At 39.5% G+C, this 19632-nt stretch overlaps 2 protein-coding genes across 6 annotated transcripts in view; both read left to right on the forward strand.

Moving 5' to 3' along the window:
- The window catches only part of igsf9bb (immunoglobulin superfamily, member 9Bb), a 141789-nt gene extending 126846 nt beyond the window's left edge, over positions 1–14943 (forward strand). For 4 of the 5 annotated variants that reach the window (XM_061751658.1, XM_061751662.1, XM_061751659.1 and 1 more), the window contains 2 exons: positions 2824–2951; positions 4223–14943. In XM_061751658.1, the coding sequence (XP_061607642.1) occupies positions 2824–2951; positions 4223–4437 (343 nt within the window). In that variant the 3' untranslated portion in view covers positions 4438–14943. Of the gene's footprint in view, positions 1–2823; positions 2952–4222 lie in introns of those variants that run through there. The other variant, XM_061751661.1, reaches the window with a different exon arrangement.
- Positions 14944–17577: 2634 nt separating this feature from the next.
- The window catches only part of cfap58 (cilia and flagella associated protein 58), a 32901-nt gene continuing 30846 nt past the window's right edge, over positions 17578–19632 (forward strand). Inside the window, exons 1-5 of the mRNA XM_061752825.1 lie at positions 17578–17652; positions 17816–18097; positions 18200–18348; positions 18505–18655; positions 18805–18999. Coding sequence (XP_061608809.1) covers positions 17843–18097; positions 18200–18348; positions 18505–18655; positions 18805–18999 — 750 coding nt within the window. The 5' untranslated portion in view covers positions 17578–17652; positions 17816–17842. The remainder of the gene's footprint in view (positions 17653–17815; positions 18098–18199; positions 18349–18504; positions 18656–18804; positions 19000–19632) is intronic.

Here is a 19632-nt window from a genome sequence, read left to right on the forward strand (position 1 = left end):
TTTCTTGTCCTACTGCTTCGCTTTTCTTTGGCTTATTTTTCATTATGTGACTGTTCCCGCGTAGTCATTTCCCCTCCAGCCATCTCTCCCCCTGTCAGCATGGTGAAGCCCATTGTAGACAGTTTCCATGTCTATGAATACATATTGACAATGCTTTGTTGCTCAGCTGTGATTTTTTTCTTCCTGTTCTAATGATCCTTGGTTTCTTTCTGCAGCCACTGTGGAAACATGTCCACACTGTAATGCTAATTGTTTTCTGTGCCTCAAGAAATATAAAAAGTATGCTGGTGTGTGAGTGGCAGAACTCTCTGGGCTACCAAGTCATAAGTGGCTTCACAAAGAAAGAGAGAAAGATTTTTGATGCAACAAGCGGCCAATGACAAGCCACGCAAAGGGAGCATTTCCATCTGTTATTTTCAGAAAAGGAAAGACAGATTTAAAAGAAATAAATATCAACTTTGTGATTTAACTTCTCAAGATTTCATCTTAAAGGTCCCGTATTTTTGCAATTTAGATCGCCATACATTGGCTCTATAACATGGACTTAGTATAAAAGTGTCAATTTAATTGTCCAGCGTGTCCAGAAAAGCCCCCTATGACAGCTACTTCCGTTTGACCCAGTTTTGTATCCGCTCTGTCCATATTTGTTTAAGAAGACCCCCTTTCCTCTGATTGGTTGCCTCCATGTGGAAGACCCACTTGTAAGAGCGCACGTCTTTATTTTGACAACGCTGACTCAGTAGCGGAGAGGTAGGCGAAGATTTTCGCGAGTGACGTAGATAAGTTCGAGAAATTCGAATGACCTGATTTCAGGCTTCTCGGCAGAAAAACATCTGGAACTCAGGAATGCATGGATTCATATTTCACATGTTTACTGAGCCAATATTACATCCCAAATACTAGGAAAAGTTGCTTTGGCAAAATACGGGACCTTTAAATTTTATATTAATTGTTCTCTCTTAAATGGAGATTCACGGGATAAATTTATCAGAATGTGTTATTCCCAGATGATCCCCTATTTATTCTTAATGTTTAAAGCTGTTGAACTACAACCCCAATTCCAAGGAAGCTGGGACGTTGTGTTAAACATAATTAAATACAGAATACAATGATTTGCAAATCATGTTCAACCTATATTTAATTGAATACACTACAAGACAAGATATTTAATGTTCAAACTGATAAACTTGATTGTTTTTAGCAAATAATCATAAACTTCAAATTTTATGGCTGCAACACGTTCCAAAAAAGCTGGGACAGGTGGCAAAAAAGACTGAGAAAGTTGAGGAATGCTCCTCAAACACCTGTTTGGAACATCCCACAGGTGAACAGGCTAATTGGGAACAGGTGGGTGCCACAATTGGATAGAAAAGGAGCGTCCCTGAATTGCTCAGTCATTCACAAGGAAAGATGGGGCGAGGTTCACCTCTTTGCGAACAAGTGTGTGAGAAAATAGTCGAACAGTTTAAGGACAACGTACAATTGCAAGGAATTTAGGGATTTCATCATCTACGGTCAATATCATCATCAAAAGGTTCAGAGAATCTGGAGAAAATAATTCAGCATGTAAGCGGCAAGGCTGAAAACCAACATTGAATGCGCGTGACCTTCGATCCCTCAGGCGGCACTGCATCAAAAACCGACATCAATGTATAAAGGATATCACCACATGGGCTCAGGAACACTTCAGAAAACCAATGTCAGTAAAGACAGTTCAGCGCTACAGCCGTAACTGCAACTTGAAACTCTACTATCCAAAGCAAAAGCCATTTATCAACAAGACAGAAACGCCGCCGACTTCTCTGGGCCCGAGCTCATCTAAGATGGACTGGTGCAAAGTGGAAAAGTGTTCTGTAGTCCGACGAGTCTACATTTCAAATTGTTTTTGGAAATTGTGGACGTCGTGTCCTCCGGGCCAAAGAGGAAAAGAACCATTCGGACTGTTATGGACGTAAAAGTTCAAAAGGCAGCATCTGTGATGGTATGGGGCTGTGTTAGTGCCAATGGCATGGGTAACTTACACATCTGTGAAGGCACCATTAATGCTGAAAGGTACATACAGGTTTTGGAGAAACATATGCTGCCATCCAAGCAACGTCTTTTTCATGGACGCCCCTGCTTATTTCAGCAAGACAATGCCAAACCACATTCTGCACGTGTTACAACAGTGTGGCTTCGTAGTAAGAGTGCGGGTACTAGACTGGCCTGCCTGCAGTCCAGACCTGTCTCCCATTGAAAATGCATGGCACATTGTGCAGCGTAAAATACAACAACAGAGACCCCGGACAGTTGAACAGCTGAAGCTGTACATCAAGCAACAATGGGAAAGAATTCCACCTACAAAGCTTCAACAATTAGTGTCCTCAGTTCCCAAACGTTTATTGAATGTTGTTAAAAGAAAAGGTGATGTTACACAGTGGTAAACATGATCCTGTCCCAGCTTTTTTGGAACGTGTTGCAGCCATGAAATTCTAAGTTAATGATTATTTACTAAAAACAAAGTTTATCAGTTTGAACAAAATATCTTGTCTTTGTCATGTATTCAATTAAATATAGGTCGAACACAACGACCCAACTTAATTGGAATTGGGGCTGTATTAAAATTTTATCAAATACTGTAGCTCATGAAATCATAAAATGTTTTGGAAGACAGCGCTTAAAGTGTCTCATGTTTATCCTTTAACAATGTGTTGCACCTCTTCTGTGGGTCAAGCAGGACCGACATAGTATTCATATCCTCATTTTATGCCATAGAATAAAAATCCACTTTCGATATTTGGCATGGAGTTACCCCTTTTTCCCCTCTTTGTTCTCCTTATTTAGAAAACGTCGAGGCGCGCGGAGTGTCCTTTTGGGGTCTGAGAGGATTGATGCTCTGAGATACCAACGTATTAGAAAGGCTAAGAAGATGACAATGAATAATAATAATTCCAAGACTAGGAGGAAAGCAGGTATGTTGGTAACATATTTTGAACGTTGTTTGTTACCCTTCAACTTCAAGAGTATAATATCCATCCATCCATTTTCTGAGCCGCTTGTCCTCACTAGGGTCGCGGGCGTGCTGGAACCTATCCCAGCTGTCATCGGGCAGGAGGCGGGGTACACCCTGAACTGGTTGCCAGCCAATTGCAGGGCACATACAAACAAACAAACAAACAAACAACCATTCGCACTCACATTCACACCTACGGGCAATTTAGAGTCTCCAATTTATGCATGTTTTTGGGATGTGTGAGGAAACCGGAGTGCCCGGAGAAAACCCACGCAGGCACAGGGAGAATATGCAAACTCCACACAAGCGTGGCCAGGGATTGAACCCGGGTCCTCAGAACTGTGAGGCCGACGCTCTAACCAGTCGTCCACCGTGCCGCGAAGAGTATAATACTAACTTTAAAAATATAAAGATAACCTTAATCTTTTTCGATTTGTTTTATGTTTCTAATCTGTATGACTGTATTAATGTTTTACTTTCCTCAAGCTTTTGGTCACTACCCAAAGTGTAAAATCAGTGGTAATGGTTTGATCAATCAGTAAATTAAGAGCTTCTCCTGTCACCTCAAGTCAGTTTCTGAAATTTTGTTTATTGTTCTCAGCCTCCATTCTTCCGCTGCCCATTAATAGGACGTGATAAACTCGGGAGTATATATATGAAGCAGTATTATTGTGAATAGAGCAGCACCAACGTACTATAATGCAATGAACATTTTCTTCCCTACTATGAGGCTTTTGATCAAGTTGATAAAACCCTTGTCAAAGCCTGCTGGTTGAAGAGTTATCCAAAATAACACTGAATGACCACAATTGTATCCACTTGAAAGTTGGTAATGAACTTGTTCACATACAGTACTTGTATCAAGCTTGCATGGTTAATAACGTAGACACATTTTTGGGGTACCAAAAACATAGAGCAACATCAGCTTCCTGTCTTCCTGTAAACTTGTCCTTAAGGAGCCTTTGTGATTTAACAAGGAATAAAATGTCACTACTGTGAGTGCGAATGATTCTTTGTTTATATGTGCCCTGTGATTGGCTGGCGACCAGTTCAGGGTGACCCCGCCTCTCGCCAGAAGATGGCTCTGATAGGGTCTGGTACGCCCGCGACCCAAGTAATAGGATAAGCAGTACGGAAAATGAATGAATATAATCACTATTTAAGGTGGTAAAACCTTTTTTAGCATTAGCTGCTGTGGCTGTAAACAATCCTTTACATTTCTTCTTCCAGGTGTCTCCACCTCTCAGACCCAGCAGGCCCACATCACTCAGGTACTTCAGCCCGAAGAAGCGCTCTACCTCCACAGGAAGAAGAAACGGCTCCTCCTTCATGACCCATACAATCGCTTCTCCGCTCTGCTGTACCACCGCCCCCTTCAAGAAGACCAGAAGGCTATTTTGGCTTGTATGGATAACGCAGAACTTGACCATGCCACCTTCCTCTGAGAACCCACACAAATTAAGGTCAAATGTATGTCGACACATTTTAAAATAATAACTCCTTCCCTTTGTAATGTATTAAATGCTAAGGGGAGGAGCACCACATTTAAGCATTAAGAGTTGGTGCACCCTGTTCTTCAACCACTGGTCAATTCAGCCATTTATGATGGTTTTATACATTAATTATGACTATAAATGAAGTTTGAATACTTCAATTAGATCAAGATTAATTTAAACCCGACGACAGTCCCTCCAATATCTGAAAAGTTGGGTTATTATGTATGTCTAAATGCTGGCCTCTGGAATCAATGCGCCAATCTCCCTGTTCGCTCTATGGTCACATTTAGTATTATTCTAGCAAATCAAATCAGAATGACAGCTGCCAGAGTTTTCAAAAGTTTTTCTCCAGTGCAAAAAGTTATTTCAAATAGGCAACACTTGATCAACATTTTCTTTGAAATCACAATTTTCCTCCTATTTACATATTTAGCCAATTCAAACACATTTCCTGCTTGTGTCATGTTTCCTGTGCTAAGTGAGTATAGCACCCTAGAAAGTAGTACAGGTCTCCGTTTACAGCCACACCTTCCAGCAGATCCTCTCTGCCAAGGACCTCTTTAATTCTGCTTAAACTCATGAAAAGGGTGTTTTTACTTATAATGTATACCTCAGAGCACAGGACACGGGACCACACGAGACCAACATATAGTACAATTCAACTCATGACAAAAATGACTTGACTGTTGGCTTTCCACACAATGTTTTATTTAGCCATGCTGTATTTATCAGAAACAATCAGGCTATGGCCTTGGTGAGCTTGGACAAGAGGAAGTAATGAATGGTAGCTTATTCAATCACGCTTCAAACACTCTTTCACTTCTCACATCTGAGAAGAATTTGCACTGGAGCAAAATAGTTCCAGGTCCGTTCATTGGTGTGTTTTTTCACCACTGTCTCCAGTTCTTCTGCTGTAGGTAAGTGTAGTGGGCGCAAAATACTAATCAGAATAAATTATCAAGCCAAAAACAACTTAGTAAAACTATACAGGATTTTGTGCCATAGTACTGGATTTGCCAACATAGAGGATATAACTGAGATAAATGTTTCTGTTTGGTTGCCTGTGTCATCCAGCCATCCAATTACAATACAGCTTAACCTGGTTGAGGTCGCGGAGAGCTGGAGCCTATCCCAGCTGAATGGAGCTTTGGGTGAAAGGCAAGCGATACCTCGGACTGGGTGCCAGTCAATCACAGGACACATATAGAGACAGACAACCGTTCACACTTACATTCACACCGTCACATAGTGGAAACCCTAACCGACTGCCTGCACGAAAGTCAAACAAGTGAACCGCTACACCATCAGTGACCTGCTGCCTGCTTCACTTCAAATCCTAATGTATTTACTACCGAGCCATTTTGCTTCACATAGTATGAATGTAATTTTACATTTGGTAGCCTTTGTATGTGGTCTCATGATGTAAATGAGACTAAGAACAGTCACCTATTCGGAAATATGATGCGAATTAGAGGCAGCTACATTTTTACAACAACAGTTTTTGTTTCCTGTCTTTTGTTTAAATATTCAATTTGGAAGCCGTTAAGACCTTTAAATCTACCCGTTTGACAGACAAAGGAGTGTACACTATGGGGATAAAATGAAGAAAAGGGTGTCAAAATATCACAGATTTAGATTATGATGATTGTTGTTCTTGAGTTACAGTCAGAAAGACAGCTACAGCACATCCTTTTTATTCTTTTATCTTATTCTTCAAAAGGTGCTCATTTAAGAAAATGTATAGACACACACACAGTAGATAGATAATAGCTTTATACAGATCCGGGGTGTGGAACTGTTTTTGAAAACCGACCAAACGGTTCAGTTCAACTGTTGCTGTTCAGTCCATAACATGCACAACTTCTTTTTTCTCATTTACCAATGGAGGCGAAGCAATGTTTAAAGCAAAGTATCAAGTTAGCCAAGATGCCGGCACCGACATGTCATCTGTGTCATGCCCTCCAGCGATGCAGCGGTCAATCATATTGCAGCAGGGCGCGTCAACAAATACCTTGCATTGGAAAGAAGAGATACAGAATATGTAGGAGCAGGAGGCTTCCAGTACTTCCAATTCTGTATCTCTACAAAGTAAGATCTCTGGTTTCTAGGCTTGCCCTCTCCATAGCGAGACGCCCCAGCCGACTAGGCCGTCCTCCCACGGAGCCCGCCGCACACGCCTCGTCGGTGGCCTCTCTGTGCCCTGACTATGGCCTGCTGACTCAGGCGACTCTGTTATTCAGAGTTCCCGCGGTGCGCTATCCGTCGATCAACGAGTTTCTCCAAGAAGTACCATGCAAATGATTATGTGAAGAGCATAAAATGTGAGCGTCAGGACCGCCTGTCATTCACAGCTGCCAACGCACGTACGTGCTGCTACATACGTGCTAATGCTACGTAGCAAACTTGCTGGAAATCGCTATGTTTGACTGACTGAGGTGTTCTGATTACCATGGAAATTTTGCTTCACCCGAGGATAGCATAGCATGCTAACCCCTATAAAGTGGGAGGCATAGACACAAACTGTTATAATTCCTATACAGTTTACCTGGTTTGGATAAATACTGTATACCCTCAAATTGAAGCTCGAAGTCCACCAATGGTGATGTTTAGAGCCAAATAGATGACAAGTGTGTCCATGTCCCAATATTTATGGACCTGGCGAAGCATATATCAATGCTGCTAGAAACTTCAGAACTTGATGCATGAGCTGAACTCATTTTAGATTATCATCAGTAGACCTTTGTTGAACCGAAGCACCTATTTTACATGAGCAAAACCTCACGGTAAACCACCAAACAAAAATATAATAAAAAGTATGAGTACTGAAATAATGATCTTTTCTCAATTTAGTCACAAATGTACTCACTCAGTGTGAAATCTTTAGTTGAACACAAAGCTGATATATTTGCAGGGAGCCATGACTTGTTCTGTTGTATAAATGGCAACAGGTGGATACACAGGTTTATTGTACCTTTTGCCATCCAATCAAAGAGCATTTAATTGTTCTGCCTGTCACTATATGCTGCTGGCATAGACAGAACAACAAATATATATTTCTCATTAATAAACAATATTTTAAATAATAATAATAATAATGCTGTGAACATACTTTCACTTTTAACGTAACTATACAAGACATAATTGATTTTCCTCAGTCTCCGTGCACTGAACCAAAAACCGTGTTACGAACCGAACCGTGGATTTTGTGGATCACACACACACGCTATACTACCAAAAGTATTCGCTCAACCATCCAAACAATCAGAATCACTTCCATGGCCACAGGTGCATAAAATCAAGCACCTAGGGATGCAGACTGTTTTTACAAACATTTGTGAAAGAATGGATCGCTCTCAGGAGCTCAGTGAATTCCATCGTGTAACTGTGATAGGATGCCACCTGTGCAGCAAGTCGAGTCGTAAAATTTCCTCGCTCCTAAATATTCTACAGTCGACTGTCAGCTGTATTATAAGAATGTGAAAGCGTTTGGGATTGACAGCAACTCAGCCACGAAGTGGTATGCCACGTAACCTGACGAAGCGGGGTCAGCGGATGCTGAGCCACGTAGTGCGAAGAGCTCACCAACTTTCTGCCGAGTCAATCGCTACAGACCTCCAGACTTCATGTGGCCTTTAGATTACGTAGCTCAAGAACAGTGCGCAGATAGCTTCACGGAATGGGTTTCCATAACCGAGGAGCCGCATCCAAGTCATACATCATCAAGTGCGATGCAAAGCGTCAGATGCAGTGGTGTTAAGCAGGCCACCACTGGACTCTAGACTAGTGGAGATGCATTCTCTGGAGTGATGAATCACGCTTCTCCATCTGACAAACTGATGGACTAGTCTTGGTTTGGCGGTTGCCAGGAGGAGGGTACTTGTCTGACAGCATGTTGCCAAATGTAGTGTTTGGTGGAGGGGGGATTATGGTGTGGGGTTGTTTTTCAGGACCTGGGCTTGGCCTTTAGTTCCAGTGAAAGGAACTCTGAATGCTTTAGGATACCGAGAGATTTTGGATAATTTCTATGCTCTCAACTTGGTGGGAACAGTTTGGAAATGGCCCCTTCCTCTTCCAACATGACTGTGCACCACTGCACAAAGCAAGGTCCATAAAGACATGGATGACAGAGTCTAATGTGGATGAACTTGACTGGCCTGTACAGAGTCCTGACCTCAACCCGATAGAACACCTTTGGGGAGGAATTAGAGCGGAGACTGAGAGCCAAGCCTTCTCATCCAACATCAGTGTGTGACCTCACAAATGCACTTCTAGAAGAATGGTCAAAATTTCCCATAAACCTTTTGGACAACATTTCCAGAAGAGTTGAAGCCATTATAGCTGCAAAGGGTGGGTCGACGTCATATTGAACCCTATGGATTAGGAATGGGATGTCACTTAAATTCACATGTGAGTCAAGGCAGGTGAGCGAATACTTTTGGCAATAAAGTGCGTCTGTGTGTGTGTGTGTGTATACATATATACAGACCCTTTCCAAAACATTTGAATATCATGAAAAAGTTTATTTATTTTGATAATTCCATCCAAAAAGTTAAACTTTTACAGATGATAGATTCAGGGCCCACAATTTAAACAATTTCAAGTATTTATTTGTGTATTTTTACATAATTTGGGCTCCCAGCTCATAAAACCCACGAAATCAGGAATTCAAAAAAATTCTGTTAAGAAATCAGCCCAAACTTAGCAGGCCATAAATGTTTTAAACTGACTGTCACATACTCATCATCTACTAAACTCAAAGCACCTGCACAGGTTTCCCCAGGTGTCATTAAATTGCTTCAGTTTGGTTCAATTGTCTCAGTTGGGTTCAATATGGGGAAGACTGCAGACTTGACAACTGGCCAGAAGACCATCATTTATACCCTCCATAGGATGGGTAAGCCACAAAGGTTCATAGCTAAGGAGGCTGGCTGTTCACAGAGTGCTGTGTCCAAGCATATCAATGGAAAGTTTAGTGGAAGGACAAAACATGTCAGCAGAAGATGCACCAACAAAAAAGATGACCGTGGGCTTCAGCGGATGATCAAACAGAGAAGATTCAAGAATCTAGCAGGGATCCAGAAAGAGGGGAATGAGGTGGGACTCATAGGTTCAAAAAACACCACATTCAGACGCATCCAGAAGATGGGCTACAACTGTCGGGTTCCTCGGGTCAAGCCACTTCTGAGCCTGAGCCACCGTAGGAAGCGTCTCAACTGGGCCAAGGAGAAGAAGGACTGGACTGTTGCCCAGTGGTCCAAGGTCCTATTTTCTGATGAAATTAACGTGTGCCTTTCATTCAGAAATCAAGGTCCAAGGGTTTGGAGGAAGACGAGTGAAGAACAAAACCCAAGCTGCTTGAGGTCCAGTGTGAAATATCCAGTCAGTCATGGTTTGGGGTGCAATGCCCAGTGCAGGTGTTGGTAAACTTTCTTAAATCCAAGGTCACCGCAACAGTCTACCAGAATGTTTTAGAGGACTTCATGATGATCCTTCTGCTGAGGATCTTTATTTCATCTTCCAGCAGAACCTGCCCCTTGCCCCTTTTCGCCAGAAGCACCAAAACCTGGTTTGATGACCATGCCATCACAGTGCTTAACGGGCCTGCCAACTCGCCGGATCTAAACCCCACTGAGAATCTATGGGGTATTTTCAAGAGGAAAATTCACCAGATCCACAAACAAAGAAAAACTGACAGCAGGCATCAAGGAAATCTGGGCTTCCATAACTCCCAGGCAATGCCAGAGGCTGATTGCCTCAATGCCACGGTGCATCGAGGCACTGATTAAAGCAAAGGGATTCCCAACTAAGTATTGAAGATTAACTAATCGTTTTGAAAGTACCATATTTTGATTGATTTAATGTGACCCTAATTTCTTCAAAAACTGAGAAGTAAATGGTAATTTCTTCACAGTATTCTAATATTCTGAATTCCTGATTTTGTGGGTTTTATGAGCTGGAAGTCCAAATTATGTAAAAATAAATAAAGAAATACTTGAATTGTTTAAATTGTGGGCCCTGAATCTATAATGTATAAAAGTGTCACTTTTTGAATGGAATTATGGAAATAAAACTTTTCCATGATATTCTAATTTTTGGGAAAAAGGGTCTATATATATATATATATATATGTGTGTGTGTGTGTGTGTGTGATATATAAAATGTTGCGCTTTTAGGGCTTTTTTATCATTCATTGACTTCCTTTTCGTATTGTGAAGATTCTATCTCAGCAGCAAGGCCAACAAAGTCTTCTGAAATACGCCACAACTACCGTATTATTAAATACATTTAGGTTTTTTTTCAAGCTTTTTTCTACGCTAATGTTTAAAAGGTTTTCAAATGACTACATCATCGATATTGTCCCTTTACTCACAAAATAAGTAGTATTCTAAGGGTAAAATGAAATATTTAAATATATATTTGAAGTTAATCGTTTTCATATTTCAAAAGTTAAGTGCCTTTATTTCTGATTAATATTTCCTTATAGTTTGAGTTTACATACAATACAGATGTGCATTTTGCCAAACACAATTTAACAATGAATTGATAAAAATACTACTACTTGATGACAGATTGCAACGTTTACAGGAAAATGGGAACATGCACCCTCAATTGAACATCTCAAAATATCCCAATTTAAAAGTATGCTATCATTTATATTTTACGATCAATGTATCTCAACAATCCTCGAGCAAGATTGTACTCATGATGCAAATGCCAGTGTAGAAGTCCTTTGTTGGTGTTGTTGCTTGATTTTGAATCACACTAAGAGAAAGAAGGGTCTCGCCTTTGCAACGACATTTGCAAAACAGAATGTACTCCTGTGCTGCTTAGTGAACAAGTTAAATATGTCATTGGGACGTCTCACTGGATTTGATTCAAGAAAAGTTCTATTATGTCCTTTAAGGTATGAAGGACATTTGAGTGAAAGACAAACATTGTGTTAGTAGCCTTACAGTGGTCTGCAAAAGATGACAGCATAATCTTGGATAAATAGGCAGGACAAGCACAATAAATTAACAAGTTCACAAAATAATTCACATGCTTAGACATGCATACTACACATAAACCTATGTGAAAATAAGCAAAAACTGCTAAACATAAAAGAGGGGACGAAAATTTATTTTTATTGAATTTGGAATGAAATCATAATACTAGCAAGTTTGTTGAATATGTTGTGTTGGAGTTCTCGATTTGACTTTGAATTACAAAACAAACGGTAGCCAACTTTATCGTAGCTTATTATTTAAAGACAATTATATTGTGAAATTCAGCTTATTTGTTCCAAAAAAAGCTTTAATATTTACTAAAACTGTTTGAACCCTAAGAAAGTATAGCTTTCTTAATGGAGCAGGGGGTTAAGAGGTTTAGTTGATCTGTTACATTGGGGTCATTTACATAGTATGTTAATAATGGAGATCAGATGAACATCCATCTATCCATCCATTTTCAACACCGCTTATCCTGGTTAGGATCGAAGGGCGCCGGAGCCTATCCCAGCTGACTTCGGGCAAAAGGCGGACTACACCCTGAACTGGTCGCCAGTCAGTCGCAGGGCACACATAGACACGGACATTGAACATTCCCTTCCAAAATAGTCCAGTACAACTTAATTCAGTCCTGTCTCCTGCGATCTAGCTTGTGTTAATAAACCTAGGGAATAGGTGAATCGCTGTGAACATAATACTGATTTTAATACCACTATGAGAGCTGCTTTGCGTAGAAATCACATTTATGTCAAGCTTTTCAGAGCCCAACAAGTGGGGGGAAAAAAAATTGGGGGGGAAAAAGTATCATAGTCGGTTGTATTGTTTAAAAGTTGTGATTCCTATGTCTGTCTGTTCTACTTCTATCTATGGACATTCAATCACACGACTTGAAAATAAATCTCAGTACTGTATCGCTTACGACTTAACCTGAGGAGATGTAAAGAGCCTGCCTTCAGTCTAATCCTACTCGGGCTTTTCACATGCATTTAGGGTCCAGACGCACTTGTTATACTGTATGTCTCACATGTTTTACGGACTTCAGCCATGTGCACAACAACAAGTAGACAACCTGGTGCTAACCCATGCTGCACAAGTAAAACAGTTGTCTCTTACATATGAAATCCTCATTTACGATTGTTGGAAAATGCATTTTCTCTTTAATCTAAGTACACTACCTAAAAATATGAGGGTAGTCAAAAAGTAAAGAGCCCAATTTAGCCTAATACTTGTTTGTTTTCAGACATTTTCATGGTTTGTAGTCTAAATATTTGTTTCAAAGTTTATTTAGTTTTGATTTAGCCAGTCCTCTTCTTGTCAGCCATTATGGAAATGACATCATCCTTGGATGTCTGTCAGAAGCAGTGAGCTATGATTGAAATTATTGCTTTGGAAGGGGACCCACCACTAATCATTTACAAAATGTGTATGGGGTTCGGGTGATGTCATCAATGGTGACGCTACGATCCCCTCTGATCAGCGTCCCTCGACGCTAGCTCTATTCCCAAGATTAACCGCTGAAGATGGGCTGCCGCTCCTTTGGTTGTCAGAGGCCTTTGATCCTGGACACCCGCTTTTTGAATGGGCTGTAACCTATTGAAGCTTCCCCATACACAAATTTGCAACCTTTTGAAAATGTTTAGTGGTGATTTGCATTCCAAAGCAAGAAATTCACTCACAGCTTTTAAAAAAAAAAAAAAAAAACTTTCAAACAAGTATTTAAACTACAAACCATGAACATTTCAGAAAAACAATTTTAAAAAATTAAAAAAAAGTTACATTAAATTGGGCTCATTACTTTTTGAGTGCCCCTTGTATAATACCATGTCATTGGTGGTTGGTCCATACCTGTATCTCGCGTTTTCCAGCAAAAGGGGAAAAAAATTATGGCTACCCCCTGTCAAGAATGAACAGCAGATATATCAGAATGTGCTCCATACTTTAATCGGGACATATATCAATCTTACACTGGCTGACAAAACAAAGACTCACTTTACATCAGTGCTCTGATAAAAGTAACACAGATGAAAAGTATTGACAAAATAGGTATCACTTTTTGTTTCTGTGTACAGAGATGGAAAAAAAAAATTCCATACTTTCTTTACAATTTGTATATAATGTCTTAAATAAGCATAGCTTGTCTTATTTTTTGTAGAAGAGCGTAGGGTATAATGCACATGTTGAAGACTTGATTGGGTTCAGTGACATATTATTAACATTATGGTAACAGACCAATGTCAAAATGTGAGTAAAGGACATCCTCCAAATATAGAAATTAGTTTAATATAATAGAGCCAAAAAATATAAACAATCTCTATATAAATATAACGTATGTGTATATATATTTGAGGACAGTTCATGTTTTAAAAGAATGTACGAGTCTATGTTTATTTTTATATCCATCTGTGCTTTCTATGGTAGCAGTGCAGTAGAACACAAATATGTGACAAAAGAGAATGGTGCACTCTAATGGATTTCACTGTACTGTATACAAACACAGCAAAATATTTTTATAGCAATGTCTGCTTGCTATGAATAGTAAATAGTTTGACTGTGGGCCATCGTCTTCATTTAATGGTTCGGCGATAGTTGTTTTTTTACTCGTATTAGTTTATCATATCCACTTTTGGGGCTTACGAGAATGATGGCACGCTTTCCCATACTATGGTGCTCCATTACTCTGTTGAGTTTCTATTTGTACTACTGGAATGGTTTGACATGCATGTATTCACTATATGTAACACAGTGATTCATGATGCTTATTTCAACTGACATTAGGACTTCCAAATGTGTTTTATTCTGCTTTCTGTTGAAGCACGCGCATGTTTTTTGTGATTTTATTTATTTATTTATTTTAACTTGGTTAGTCGAGGCTTTCAGCAGCTTCTTAACTCAACACACTTGACGTCATTCAAATCAGTGCTCTACATTGCCAAAAACAAACAAAAGAAACACATAATATACCTGTACATTCTGAAAACTGGTGCTATTTCCAAACAGCTGTGGTGCTTTTTTGTTTAGTTTATTTTTTTTTTAAGTTCATTGTATTTCCTTGCTCCAGACAAAATGTAGCTACACACTTGTGTGTTGTACTGTAGGACCTTGCCGTGTGTGGTCTTTGCTGTTGTTTCAGGGACATGGCAGAGTTACAAACTGGCAAATATTACAGCAAGGAGATTTTGATTTGTATGCATTCCTCATGACCATTTGCCTTTGGAATTTATTTGGGATATTCTTGTTCATTTTCTTGTCAACACGGTCCTTTGATAGCATGTGATGTTACGCAAATAATTCAGATGTGCTCACCATAATAACCTTTCGATGTGTTGATGACACTCATTTCAATCCCCTGCAGTTTGATATGGTCAATGAAAGGCATTGGAAGTTGTAATCTCTGCGTCTCCAAAACTCACCACTAGATGGAGACAGCTCCATAGTGGGGGGTTGGACAATAAATTAAGGAAATGTCAAACTTCAGTCAGTTGAGATTTTTTTTCAGTGCGTCCCTAGTACTGCATTTGTTTGTAACAATAGAATCTGCTATTGTATTGAAGTATGGATCTTACATAAATGCATATGCTGTACACTCTTGTTGGATAATTACAGTGTTTTACTTTTTGTTGGTTAAAAAAAAAAAAAACAAGATTGCTGCAAAAATTCAAATCATCAATTGTGGAGCCTCTCTTAAAATATATCCTGGGCGCAGTTGTTCAAAAGATTTAATCAGGATCAAAATTATCCAGATTTTGAAATCCCTTTTTTTGCTATCCAGGATCACGTAATCTGTTTTGCTGTTATCACAGTTACTCACAACAAAGTTGGATTGGATCAGTCTGATCCGTATCCAAACTTTTAAGATTACCAAATCCGGATAATGAGTCCGAGATTTAAATTAGACCGCATATCACACTAAAGGCTACTAGGGGTGTAAAAAAAAAAACAATAGCCAGCATGGCGTCACTCAACATGTATTTATTTGAAGAAACAAAAAGTAAAAATACAGTAACCAAATTTCAATATCTTGTACCAGTCCAAGCGCTAGAAATGCCAATTTAAAATTTCAAACCTGAAACATTAAAAAAAACAAGGTCTGCTATGGAACGCTGAAACGGAGTTCAACTAAACTGAACTACTTGCGAGTGGAACCCCAAGAAGTGTGCAGCATAATATTTGCTTATCTTGTCCCGCACGATATTGCCACAGAAGAATGTGATGAGCTCGTTGATGCACCGGATCCAGCTGAAGCCAAATGACCTCTGACTTTCTCTCAGAATAAGAAAGTGACTGGACATGCTGTAAGGGATGCCATTGTTAGGAACTATTATTGAACAACGTTTTTTGGATGTCTGTAAATATTGCATTTCCAATTAGTTAGACATGAATACTTTATTTGATTTTTACAACTTTTGAGAGGATTGTTTTATTTCTGCTTTAACGGTATGTAGTGTACTCTATCATTTCAAATGTATGGTTTGAAAATCAGTTGCAAAAAATGTCAATAAATAAAGGGATATCTACTGCATAATAAATTATTAATTTGATCTGTTAGAATTTAATTTAAATCACATTTTATCATTCATTATCCAAAATCTGATCGGATTACCTTATTACCTTTGAACAACTGTGCCCTTGAATGTTTTTTTTAAAAAAAAAAATTTTTCCTAAAGCTGATTTATTCACTCCATAAACCAAATGCAATACTATGGAAGAAGAACTGAACTCATCACCATACTTTGATCTTCCTGTTTGAATTTTGTCAGTCAAATGTTTTGAGTGTGCTCACAGTAATTTACACAACTCAGTACCTCAAACTGTCTCTTCATGCAACATTTTTTCAGATAGAAATGTAACATTCTACTTCAGCCTGCTTACTTTTTGTGAGAAATTGTTGATTTTTTTTTTTTTATATATTTTTTTCACACACAGAATTAATGGATATAATTCACCCCGATCACTGAAAAATGTATTGATTTCAAAAGCAACTCAAATGAACAGTCCGTTTTATTTGTATTTCCAAATGTCTTGGTATGCTTGTAGTTGTAAATGCAGAATGGTGTATATTACATCAGTTTTTATTTATTAAAAATGTTTCAATTTTCTAAGACAATATGTATTTGTTATTGAACAAATGGGTGTTTTATGCCTTTGCTCTAAGGAACTCAAAACATAACATACAGGTACATCTAAATGAATAAGAAGAACAGTGTAAAAAGCTTAATTTAGTTAGGTAGTTCAATTCAAAAAGTGAAACTCATTATACAGATGCACTTCGGACATGAAATAGTTCAGAATTTATATATACAGCAGCTGAAATAACTAACACGTCATCATTTTTCCCACTAAATATATTTCCAAAGGCGCTATCGACATGAAATTTTCACCAGATGTTGGTAATAATTTGGATTATTAGAGGTTACAGCAAACGAAAACCCAAACTTGAACATCTCTAGAAACGACAACATTAAATAGCAAACAATCAAGAAACAATGAAAATTATTTTTACATAGAAATTACACAGGAGTGTGAAAGTGTTTAATCAATCTATCTATGTAATGTATGAGTATTGAAACAAATGGATTTTTCTACCATATTCCAATTTATTGAGATGGTCTTCCCATTCCCAAGTAAAGCCAGCGTGTCGAAATCTAAAAAAAAATGTATTTTTATGGTTTATAAAAATAACACCAACACAAATTCTTCTAAATTAACCCTGAAATTCTGTCCAACAAAAATAAAGATAGAAACGGAGGGCTCCTACATCAAAATTAACTGTGTGTGTGTGTGTGTGTGTGTGTGTGTGTGGGGGGGGGGGGGGGGGGGGGGGGGGGGGGGGGCTAGCTTTTGGCGTAAAATAAGTGTGGGAAAGACAATTTCATGAACAAGTCAAGAGTTCAATTATGGGAGAGAGATAGCGAGAGAGACTAAACAAAACGCTGTTTACCTTTAGCAGCTAGGTCAATAAGTCTCACATCACGTCATGGCTCTTATCCATGATTACAAGTGTCACATCATGCGGGCACACGTTTGATGTTGACGGCCACGTGACGCCAGAGTCACTTCCTGGAAGCCTGCGGGGCCAGGTTTCTCTCGCGAGATTACTCGTTGCCTGGCAACCGACATAAACCGTACTCAACGACAGCGTTCCACACGCTACTTTTGTCTATTTGAATCAAACATTGTGGTGAGTCTTCTAGAGTTTAAGGCTTTGATTACATAGTGGTGGTCATTTACAATTATGGATACGGACTGACAAAATATATCTGCATATTTTCATTAAATTATTACTGTTTAAATGAAGGAATGTAGTGTCACACTAGATCAATGTTGTCTTCATGTATTGACAGGGGGTAAAAAGTCCAACTAGGTAAGACATGGCTGAGTCATTGGAGGAGTTCCAGCTGGTCCTCAGTGAGCTCACTGAGGACCAAGAGGAACCGAACATGAGCAAGATCCGCGAAGAATATGAGAAACTCCTCAATGCACTGACGAAGTCCTACAACAACGAGAAAAGACTCATGTCCAAATGTAAGGAACTCAGTGCAGAGATGGCGTCAGCCTCAACCAAATATGAAGCTGCGCGCAAGATGTCTCAAGATGATGAGGGAACATTGGCTTCATTAAAGACGGTACAGATTATACAGGGGTTCAATGTTATTATACATTTCTCTATTCATTTTTTAAATTGTTTGTTCAAGCCGCTCACCTAAAATGTTGATTCACTTACACAGGAGTTAGAAAAAGCTTGGAAAATGGTGGACGCTGCCTACAATAAAGAGCAAGCCAATATGGAGACTATCAAAAATTTACAAGACGAGGTTGCCAACTTAACACAGTTAGCAGAACAGCAAAGTATGGCCTCTGCTAACCAAGATCAGAGGTGAGCCCCCCCCCCACCCCCACCCCCAACGAACTCTAATGGTTTTAAATGCTCGTGTGTAAAAATAATAATAATAATAACTTCAATCGTGTGCCAGAGCATTGTCATTTTATTGTGTAATTAGCGAAATGGCTGAGTGCCCAAATGTGTTTTCAGCGATTTACTGAAAATGATTGAAGATTTGACGAATGAGCGTGACCGCCTGCTGACAACGGTGGAGAGTCTCCGAGAACAGCTGAACATCGCCAGTGCAAGCAAGCAAAAAGCAGAGGCTCAAAGGGAGGATGCCTTGAACAATATTTCTCAGGTATGTGGGTCAGAAATATAATGCAACCATGCAGCTTTATAAGAAACAGTATTCTTGGCAATGTGGACAATATATACGGGCTGAATTAAATGCAGCTTGTCTGCCAAATTGTTGCTCTTTCTTTCTTCTTTTTTTCTTGCTCTTTCCAGCTCCAGCATGAGATTCAGCTTCAACAAAATGCCATTTCCCGTGAGCAGAGGTTAAAAGAAAAACTGGAGAAGGAGTTGAATGAGCTGAGCATTGACATGGAAACAAAGGTCCGCGAAATCCAAACTCAAAAAAAGGATTTACAAAACTCCAAAGATGAGCAGCAAAGATTAGCGCAACAACTGAAATCAATGAAGGTAATTATCACAGAGTCCATGATAAAACGTATGATCATCACTTGTTTGGTGCGGACTGTCTAGTATGTGTAGTGAGCAAACTCAAGTGTTCCACAGTTTCCCCATTGTTCCCCTTCTTGAAGTCTGCCAATGCAGAGGTACTGTCCCTTACCTCCATAGGATGTTGAAGTACTATGCAAACCATAACAATCCCAAAACATCCAGACCCTTGAGGGACCTGGAGGTAGTCAGACCACTGATGAGTGGTCTGACTACCTCTGTGACCTCGGGCATACTCTATCCTCATTTGTGTCCCCTAACTCTGCTCTTGCACTACGAAGGTGAGTGGGACTGAGGTGATTGGTTTGATCGAAGTATGCCTTCCACCACCTAGGTCTTGTTTTCAGGCCTCCATCAGCACTATAGACAGTGCAGACAGGGCACTACTTCCCCTCACCTGGGGTGTTGTATGTTTTACACTTCAGTCACCGCAAAAGCCACCAATGGCCTGGCAGTATGGTGGACTTGCCTCAAAACAAGAAGGTCCCCACTTAGACTCACAAACTACTTTTGGTTTGAATGACTAATAGAGCAATAGTCCGGCGCAATGGCCATTGTGCAAAGTGTGCAGAGACTTCAAGAAATGTATGCTGC

This window comes from Phyllopteryx taeniolatus, chromosome 17 (assembly GCF_024500385.1).
Source record: "Phyllopteryx taeniolatus isolate TA_2022b chromosome 17, UOR_Ptae_1.2, whole genome shotgun sequence".
Taxonomy (NCBI): Eukaryota; Metazoa; Chordata; class Actinopteri; order Syngnathiformes; family Syngnathidae; genus Phyllopteryx; species Phyllopteryx taeniolatus.